General features: G+C 29.2%; 1 protein-coding gene across 4 annotated transcripts; it reads right to left on the reverse strand.

Annotated features, from left to right (window-relative positions):
* Positions 1-44: 44 nt before the first annotated feature.
* Positions 45-9,678, reverse strand: LOC131939347 (muskelin). 4 transcript variants are annotated; one of them, XM_059297647.1, is made up of 19 exons: positions 9,630-9,678; positions 8,859-9,004; positions 7,785-7,854; positions 7,543-7,685; positions 7,318-7,406; positions 6,939-7,048; positions 6,519-6,656; positions 6,357-6,411; positions 6,099-6,176; positions 5,787-5,968; positions 5,317-5,430; positions 4,963-5,120; positions 4,652-4,796; positions 4,082-4,214; positions 3,825-3,880; positions 3,622-3,698; positions 3,080-3,269; positions 2,564-2,728; positions 45-2,306 (listed from the first exon to the last, which is right to left on the reverse strand). In XM_059297647.1, exons 2-19 carry the CDS (start codon positions 8,999-9,001, stop codon positions 2,112-2,114), a joined length of 2,241 nt encoding a protein of 746 aa, XP_059153630.1. In that variant the 5' UTR covers positions 9,002-9,004; positions 9,630-9,678; the 3' UTR covers positions 45-2,111. The 4 variants fall into 4 exon arrangements, with proteins under 4 accessions (XP_059153630.1, XP_059153604.1, XP_059153621.1 ...); XM_059297621.1 differs by having other exon boundaries at positions 3,080-3,272; XM_059297638.1 differs by lacking the exon at positions 9,630-9,678 and adding an exon at positions 9,597-9,624 and having other exon boundaries at positions 3,080-3,272.
* Positions 9,679-10,040: the final 362 nt, after the last annotated feature.

The following is a 10,040-nucleotide window of genomic DNA, read 5'->3' on the forward strand; positions in this document are numbered from 1 at the left end:
CACAAACTTTCTTTCACTACAGTAAAAAATAATTGACAACAAAGCATTTTTCAATTTCAGTGTATTCAATCTCACTATGGTAAAATGACATCCTTTTACATCAGACAGAATACAAAAACAGCTGCTTTTTATTTTAGATAGTAGAGACTAATACAGACTGTGGAGATAATAGACTGTCAGTTCATATTCTGGTTACAAACTAAATATTTAATTTGAGATCAGCATATAATTAAAACTTAGTGTGTTAATTACAGATTGGTAAAATTTTAATCTAGTTAGTGTCCTCTCCATAATTGTTATAAAATGCTGGTAGGAAATAAAATACTGTAGTATGTTTTTTTTTAAAGAGGGATTGCAGTCATATACAAAAGTGGATTTGGGTAGTAGTATTAGTAATAAGTCCTCCTGACATTTTTATAAGTAACAAAAGAAAATTTAAGAAAAAAGCCTATGTAAACGTTACAAAATAATTAAGCATTCAACAATGGTACAGTGGACTAGATTTTTTTCTGTATCTATACAAACAGTAGCATCTGTTCAACATAAATTTTATATTATTAAATGCGCAATTTGGTAAGTTCATATTTAATTTATGAAAATAACTACACAAACACTAGTATCTGAAGTAACTAAAGCCATATAGCAGTTAAGGACTTGAATGATATCTAATTTTTAGAAGATGAATATTGTGCACATACTAAATCGTATAGGAAGTAAGTAAAGAAAATCCAAAAACAAACAAACTATATGTCTGTAATGTGCTATAGTGCTAAAATAAGTTAATAATACTGACTTCCCAAACAATAGCCTACTTTATGTATAATTAAAAATGCTTTCAACCTTACCTTTACAACTGGTGATAATTAACTATAGCAAAAATGTTAGTCAACTATAAAAATCCTTTATGTTTAGTGGTAATTTAAATTGCAAATATAAAAAGTATCATAACAGGCTTTATTGATTTGATTTTAGTAAAAGACAATTATCTGTGTGGAGACTACGAGTTATTAATAATTTGTAAGTTCAATAGGTGGTTTACAAACAAAAGTAAAAAAGTAACAAAGAAGTAACTAAAAATTTAAGCACCGATTGTAATGCTAAGGAGTAAAAAAAATATATTAAAAGATGAGCTGTCTTGATGTATAGATTTGTGGAAACTTTCAAAAGAAAGTGACAGTTGTTGAATCTCTGCTGATTTCAATACTTAATTTAAAAAAATTAATAAGCTTAACATTTTACAACACGTAATAACAAAAGTTGACTCCATTAAAAAAAATAGCTTTGCCTTATCACAAATTATTCTGCTACCCAGATGCAGAGAAAGCAATAGTATTTACACTCACAACACATTGGGCTATTGATATCCAATGATTCAACTATATTGAAGGAACAATTTCCTTAATCATTATACATTATTTATTCAGAAGGAGGTAAAAATCATGTAACAGGTACTTCATTAAGCCCATTGAAATAAATAAATACAATAAATATATTACAGCTGAAGAAGATTAATAATTGTGTCCAATTTATCAGGTGGTTAAATTGATTTACAAACAATAACACAATTATAATGCAACCAATGTATATCTAAGCAAAAATGTTTTAAAAAAAAGTATAACTGTTAAAAAGAATCCAAATGAAATTAAAAATATAGGCTAGATTTTCAGAATAAGTTTTATTTTTGGACAATTATTACTTATGTTTAGAACCATGTGTTAAAACATTTCCATAAAATAATAATTCTGCCGCTATTTACAATATTTAAGTTAATGACTTTTGTCATTTATAAACCTAAAAGCAGTTATTTAAAAAAAAATAATCAAATTTTTTCAAGGGGTGAAATACTAAATTTCATCTAAAATACTAATCAGGGCACATAAAATACATTCATTTGTTGTATTGCTTTAGAAATAGAATAAAAGAAGACATCTAATGAATCTTTGCTATCTTTAACACTACTGTAATAAAAATTTTCCATTAAAATTTTTTTTCTATTTTTTTTCTCTCTCCAACTACTAGTTAGCTCTACTAAAACAAACAAATGATTAGCTTATATTTTCTTTATGAATGTCTTTTGCTTTAACTTACTATATTCACTTGAGTTGTAAGTCTCAAGAAAAAGGTATAAGGTCTACAAGGTTCTTTTTTGGCTGTGTCATTGACTCTGGAAAAAATTCAATTAAGAGATCAAACAGTTGAGTTCTCTGTGTGAAGTGAGGACTAATGCTCTCACCATCAAAACCAGCTGCATCGCTCTCTTCTCCAGCACTTGAGCAGGAAAACAAAGATGACGTTAAAAGCTGGAACTAAATGCCAAAGGTAGAAAAACAGAAATTAGAATTTTTATTCTTAATATTTTAAATTTATTGTTAGCTTAGTATTGGCATTGAAAAGCAGTACTTTAAGCATGCAAGAAAAACTAAAAAGTATACATTATATATCATTAAATAGACTAAAAATATGATAAATACTTTCTAAAAATATGATAAATATTATATTGGTTTCTATTATAAAGACAAGATTATATGTAAATTAGAAAATATTTATGACTAAAATAAATAACCTCTTTTGTTTCTTCTGGGTTACTGTGGTCAACCATATTGGCTAATTCTGTTTGTAAGTAAGTCATAGCTTGTCGAGGAGCTTGTGTGCTCATCTCCAGGAAACGGTGTTTGCGAATGAGAAACCTGCATCTCCGAAGTAGGTATTCAGTTGAGGGTCTAGAAAGCTGCAAATTGTAGAAACAAATAACCGTTTCATTTTGTAAAAAAAAAGCATGTTTTTGTAATTGATGATACATTTAAATTAGACAAATATTGCCAAAAAGGGTCCTGTGCAGTTGGGGCTTTGTATTATTTTAGTGTCATTAATTATTACTGTTTTGTAAAAGTCTTATGACAGTTTACATACCTCTTATTTAATAACTAGTATCTGATTAATAGTTGAAATATATTATGCAAAATCCAGGAATTTTGATATACAATAATAAAAAAAATACAAAAAAATAATAAAAATTGTTCTTTTTTTTTTCAAATTAACAATGAAACATCTGATTTCATTAAAATTAAATGAATCTTACTTTTAGTGACCAAAAATCATCAAGTCTTAGTCTTGGTAACGAGTCTTTTCCAGGGTTGCCACCAAAAAGGTAATGAGTTTTCCTAAGGTGATCATAGACCAGTTGGTGAGCAAACCTGGGTACTGGCTCAACGTGCTGCATTTTCATCCAATACTGTTGTCCAATGTTTTCATTTTTGTATATACATGACCTGCTCATGTTCACAAAATGGTTAAACAATTACTCATACATATTTATATGATTTCATAAAGAAGACAATCTATTTAATCTGCCTTGAAAAAAGTGATTAATTTCAGAGCATAAGCAAGATATTTTTTTAGGCACTTTCTTTGTACTAGAATGTTGAAAGAACAAGTGAACATAGAAGGAATTTGTGTAACAATTAAGGAGTATTGTTACTTAAGGGTTAAACATAAACAACATCACACTTATTATAACAATGTTTACCTCTCCACTAATGTCACAAAAATACACATTTCAGCCGTATACATTTTATTAACACCAAAAGTATGAACACTCGTACAGTTGCTAAATATTCTTACCATTTATCTTTGTGAATGTCGTAAACCCAAAAAGAATTTTTAACATTATCTCTCTTATCTTTGTCTCTGCTTAAACCCTAAAGGAGGAAGACACACAAAAGCCTTTAGACATTAAAAGCTATAAATTCTTTAATTAAGTATTTAATTTTAAGTTGTAGATACTTAAAAAAAACTTTATATTTAAGAACAAATTAAAAGCTTACAGAAAAAACATGAATCTCATTTAGCTCAGGATCAAGGGTAGCTCGCTGTGTAAAACCTATGAAACAGAAGGAGATTTATCTAACCTTATTATTGGGGATAAAAATTGGTACCTCTAACAAATATTCAAATTTGAACGGTTAAGATTATTCTAAGTCATTCCTAATATATAGTATTCTTCTTTAAAAAAAATATAAAATTACCAAAGTGACTAAAATACAGAATGAGACAAGAATATTAGTGTTAAATTAATGTTTACCTGTCTGACAGCCATCTTTTTTCTTCCCATCAGAAATGACATGAACAGTTTTTGTATCTACATTGTACATTAGGAAATCATTTAAATACTCTTTTGATCTTTGTCCAGCAAATATATACAATACCCTCTTTACCTGGAATTAATTAAATATACTAGTAACTACATTTTTATTTTAACATTTAAAAAAAAGATTCTGGGTTAGTCAAAAAAAGAATGATAGGCATTACTAATTTTTCTTTGATTTGATTATAAAGTTATAGGTAAGCTGTTTTGATATTGAAATAAAATAGTTTGTATTGTTTTGGTTGTTTTATATTCAAGCTAGATTCAAAATAAAATTACAAATCATGATTTATAGCCATCAGTTAAGAGATGTCAAGTATTTATTATATAATAAATAAAATATTGTTATTACAAATTACAGATATTAGTCACAAGATTATGGTTCTATCTAGGAAAAAATAGCTTACCTGTAAATAATATTTTTCTAGATAAGGTCATAATCACAATAAATGTATGAACCAAATAAATGGAGCAAAAAAATGTATCTAAAATGTTGGAAATACTTACAGGATGAAATAACATTGAGTGCCCAATACGCGACCTTAATGTTGGACCATCCTCCTTAAGCAAACTCCAAGTGTTAGATGGAATATGAAATGAGTAAAGACCACTGAAGATAGGATCTGGTGCATTAGTGCTGTTACTCGGAGTGCTGTAAAAGATGTTTTCGAAAACATAACTTTTTAAAGCAGTAGGCCTATAGCCCACAACTCCTTTACATCAATATAAAAAATAAGCCTTACAGCTTAGTAAGATTTAGGCTACTAAATCACAAATATAAATAAAATCCTAATATCAAAGACACAAATCAAAGCTACCTGACTAAAACTCGCCCTCCAAACACATAAATAGTCTGATGTTCAATATCTATAACCATCTGGTGATCAAATATGAGCTGGGGTCCCCCCATGGCAGCAGTGTCTTCTGTGATAAAAGTCCACTGTTGACTTTCTATATCATACATATGAAAATCACACTGTAGAAGAAATATAGAATTTAATTATCCAATCAAATTCTTATTTCGGGAAAGAAAAATCCAGAGATGATCTCTGCTTTATTCTTAAAAGTTTTTCATTTGAACATTAAAATCTCAGTAATATTATGCTTAATCTTTATACAGAGATAGGTGAGCAACAGTCACTTTTTTCTGTATGCCATAATTTCATTCTCACCTTTAACCTTTCAGGACTTCTCATTGCAGGGTCTAAGTAACGCCCTAGTGTAAAAATTTGCTTCCTTTCATAATCCAGGCACATTTTATGGCAAGATCGAGCAGAAGGTCCACCCTGAAAACAGAACACAAGTTGCCCAGTATTAAAACTGTGTATCACAATTTATTTTTACATTTTAGAAATAAATTATAATATAGTAAACATTTCTTTTTTAAATACTTTATATTACGTGTAAAAAGAAATAATTTTAATAATGTAGCAGATTTATTTCTGTTGAATAGTAAGTGCAAAGATAATGAGATTTGTAAAACATTCACAAACAAATGAACACTTTTTTAATGTAAATACATTTCCTATTGGTTAAAGCAGTTAGCTATAGAAAGGTTTAAATATAAACAGCTTATATTAAAATAACTAGCTAAAACAAAAATCTACCAAATTTTGAGAATGGAAGACAATCTTTGACTTACGTCTCTCTCTGTGTCATGAGAGATGCAGGTCCAGGTGTGGGTCGGGATGTAATATGACCACAAGTCTGCCAAGTCATGGTTCCCATCCCAGCCACCAAACATGTAGATTGTCTCAGTCAGAACGTCAATGCACATCTGGTGTCCACCTCTCATACCTGGCCGGGCACCGGAACCTTGGTCGGCTACAGAGAGAAACATTGATTTTAATTATATTTCCAGTTTGTTAACTCTCATACTATGTAAATATATACACAGAGCATGCTTTCGTTATGTGAGTTTTTACCTTTTTAAAATTGATGCCTTAGTACTTACTTTTACTGCTGACCGGTTCAATGGCTGTCCAGTCAGGTTTGTAGTCCTGCTGACTTATGTACTGATCAAACATGCCCTCTATAAGTGTGAAACAGTAACAGTTCTTTAAATAAATAACATCATATTAAATACAACAACAAGCTGAATAATTTATTCCTCTATATATTATCATTGGAATGAAAGAACTAACTAATTAAAAAAAATGAAATAACGATATAATGATATTTTAAGAAAAGATATAGAATAAAAAAATCAAACCATTGCAGGCTTGAGTTACCAGATCCTCGCATGCTTTGAAGTCACCTTGGGTTACCTGGACATGAACAACATTGCACATGACTTACAGATAAAGCTGACAATGAAATATTTCATGAGCAATAATTTTAAAAGATATATTAGGTTAAAAAACAATTGTCGTACCAGTAAAGTATGCAACTGTGTTAGGATTGGGTGCTCCAAAACAATGTTTGTTTTTTTACTTAAAGCTTCATATGCCTCTGTGTAGCATCTCTGTCTGAAGTGTTTCAGGCACAGCCTAATTGCTTCCCTTTCTCTGTACTGTTTTAGAAGAAAGCAAAATCTAGTGAGCAAAACAAAACATTTATAGCAAAGAACTATATATTAATTATAAGTGTTCAATGATTACTCAGTAACAATACTAATATTTATTGTTACTCTAGAAAAATTAACATTTTTATAGCAAATAAAAATTTATTGAGAAAATTAAGCAACATTTTAACAAATAACACAGAAAAATACTTAATAACTACTCCCTAATATTTAGTAACAAAACATATTAGCTGCAATATGTATACATACAAAAAAAAATGAAACACTTACTGTGTTGTACCAATTCATACTGTGCTTTACTTCCTCCCAATGATTATTACCAATGAGTTCAACATACCAAATACTAAAATTAAAACTTGGACCCCAAGCTTGCAGTGGAACTGAGAAATAATAATTTTTTAAATAATGCACAACAGCAGGCCATAGTTGTTGACATACAATGATGGAGTGATGTAAAAGGATGTAGTAAAGTTACAACTATTGACAAATGGTCTAATAACTAACAGTTGGCAGAAATGAAAGTGTGTATTTATACAGCCAGTGCACAAAAAGCATACTTCTTCCACAGATTATCTTCTTTCCATAATATTTTAAAAAGTTAATCACTCATATCTTCTACACTTTTAGAAAAAGACTTGTTAATGCATACCTATTTTGATATATCTACACGGAAAAGGGTTGCCTTCAATTTCATGTCGAAGAAGAAAAGTTTCACTTATGTGATCATTTTTTAAACCCCTAAAAAATGAGCAAAAGCAACATTTTTTAACAAAACAAAAAAATAAAATATTTACAATTTACAGAAAAACTAGATGTGATTGAATTAATAAATAATATTCAATTGTAAAGACGAATGAATGAATAATATTTTTACCCATCTAATAGTTCAATCATATGGTCTTCTGTGAGACCTCCAAAAACTTTAAACTTTCTGAGGTTGCAAACATGAGTCTTTTCATACTTTCCGAAAAGTATGTATTTAACAACAGCCGGCTTCTCTAGTTTCAAAATTAAAAACTGAAAAAAGAAATAAAAATAATTCAAATATATCTCAAGAATCTGTTCAGTAACAGATACAGATCAAACCTTATACATAAAGGGAGAAAAGTAGCATACCTGTGGAGGATTATTTGAATCTGAAGACCATCTTGATAACTGGTCACTTGGACGATCATAATAGATATTCCTGATACAGTGAATACAAATACATAAAAATAATTGTATACCAAGTCTTTCCTGTTTACATAACTATAAAAGTAATTACAACTTAATTTAATTTTTACAATATATCCTAGGAAACCGATAATATCTAAATCTATTTTATTTAAATTAATTGGAAAGAAAAATAAATTTTGCTGTCTATATAGAAGAACATTATTGAAATACTAGTACTAATATTTAGATAGTAGAATCTAGCAAAGACAAATATATTACAATAGACAGCCTACTTTATTTGTATTTTTTGGCACTGAAGACTATTAACTTTTTTCTCATATCCACCTAATAACAACACCATACTTTATACTTAAATGCAAACCAATTTTATATCTATTTCCTATACTTATTGAAAAAATGATTTGCAGGCATTTAAAAATAGCTGGATAAATTTTAGTTTAAGATTTTTTTGATAAGTGAAAATATTTTAATTATGCTGATTAATTACATTATAAAATCTGATTTAATAAAGTACAAACATAGATTTAAAAAATACTTTATTATGCATTGAGTATAAATAAAAAATAAATGAACTTCTCAGTTATTTCCTCAATTGTATAGTGTTATTTTGGTCATAAATTGTAATATGTTAAATGGCATTATGAATAAAAGTAGGTAAAGGATCCTCTCAGACCTAATAGTCCATTGGGCAGATGAAGTTGAGTTCATGTTTCTTGACCTTGGCACATGAAGGGAATGTGTGGTCAGCACTTTTACTTTCCCTTACATGAGTGAGGTACCCAAGAGAGCTCAGTGGACTCAGGGACGTTCTACTGACTTTTACCCGGAATCTAATTCGAGACTTTCAGGTTAGCAGCCTAGTGCTCTATTGCTTAGGCCACGCCATCCCACATCACTAATAATATTACAATAATTAGACTTTTTCTGAGAGTCAGTTATAATAATGGGAATGCTTTAACTATTGTATAATACTAATGGGCCTACTTCCAGCATAACAAAAGCATTCTTTCTTACTCTGGTAAATAGCTGTAGGAATAGCTTGACCATTTGTGGACTATGTACTGAATTTTGTCCTCCCTCTGAGTCAACAGAGTATTGTTATACTGGAATTCTGAAGCGCCAACACTATTTTTTAGCAGAGCTAGGCTTTCTTCCATCTCCTGTAAAAAAATAAATAAAAAAAATTACATTATCAACCATTAGTCAGTAAAATAGAACTGATTCCTGATAAGGTAAGCCTACTAACTACTAGTAGATCTACTATTATACATACTACTACACTGCTGGGCAATCATTAAATTAATATAAAGGATAAAAATAAAATACCCAGGCTAATAATTTAATAATTACTAATAGTAATAGTAATAGTAGGCCTACTAAGTACTAATTAATAAATTACAAAAAAAATAGGCCTAGGCTAGGCCCCTAATATATAAATGTTTGACTGCATATTGTATAGGCCCCTAATTTGACATAATTTTCTGAACATTGAACATCATCAAGTTTTTTTAGATCAATAAACCACGAGTCCAAGTGTCAAAATTAATTGCATAATTCACATTTTTACAACATCATCACAAGTCACAACAACACCCCCTCTCCTTTTGTAATTTAATTGCTGTAATCTACTAATCATGATTGTCAAAAGCCGTTTAGATTGAAATTGTGAGGACCATTAAGTGTTAGGCTGTATTATGCATTAAATATGGATAAGATCTTTCTAATTTACTTGATAACTATGTTCAATTATACCCAAGATTACATGTAAATAAAGGTAAACATTACCTATTTATTTAGATTGTAGTTTTATACTGGCATAGCAAAATTTCTGTGCCAGGTAATACCATAATGCATAGATTAAAAATAAAATCCCTTAAAAAACTCTTTTGGTGCAACGTAAGCACCTGCCCGTATCATTTGAAACTATATTGACTGTCTCAAAATGAATCGCATAAAAAATCATTTTCCATGAATTTTAAAATATCACAGAAATGATTTCATTGTGGGGAAAGAATAATGTAAATGTTACGACTAATTTATCTATCTATCAGCAGTTTTGTTTTACTAGACTTCCTTTCTATATTTACTAGACTTTCTTTCTATTTCACAATAAGGCCGACGTAAAATATAGACTCTAGAATTACAAAACTCACTTCAAGATAAAATTAGCACTAGATCTCTATCCCTTTTGAAAGA

Source organism: Physella acuta, unplaced genomic scaffold (assembly GCF_028476545.2).
Source record: "Physella acuta isolate Inbredline_101_S28 unplaced genomic scaffold, ASM2847654v3 ptg000018l, whole genome shotgun sequence".
NCBI lineage: Eukaryota > Metazoa > Mollusca > Gastropoda > Physidae > Physella > Physella acuta.

Excerpts from the sequence above, each read along its gene's own strand:
- LOC131939347 (XM_059297621.1), bottom strand. The coding sequence starts at position 9,001 with ATGGAAGAAAGCCTAGCTCTGCTAAAAAATAGTGTTGGCGCTTCAGAA. Across the intron at positions 5,431-5,786 it reads CTCATGACACAGAGAGAGAC|GGTGGACCTTCTGCTCGATC; the intron begins GTAAGTCAAAGA and ends TTCTGTTTTCAG. Across the intron at positions 4,215-4,651 it reads ACTCAATGTTATTTCATCCT|GTAAAGAGGGTATTGTATAT; the intron begins GTAAGTATTTCC and ends AATTAATTCCAG.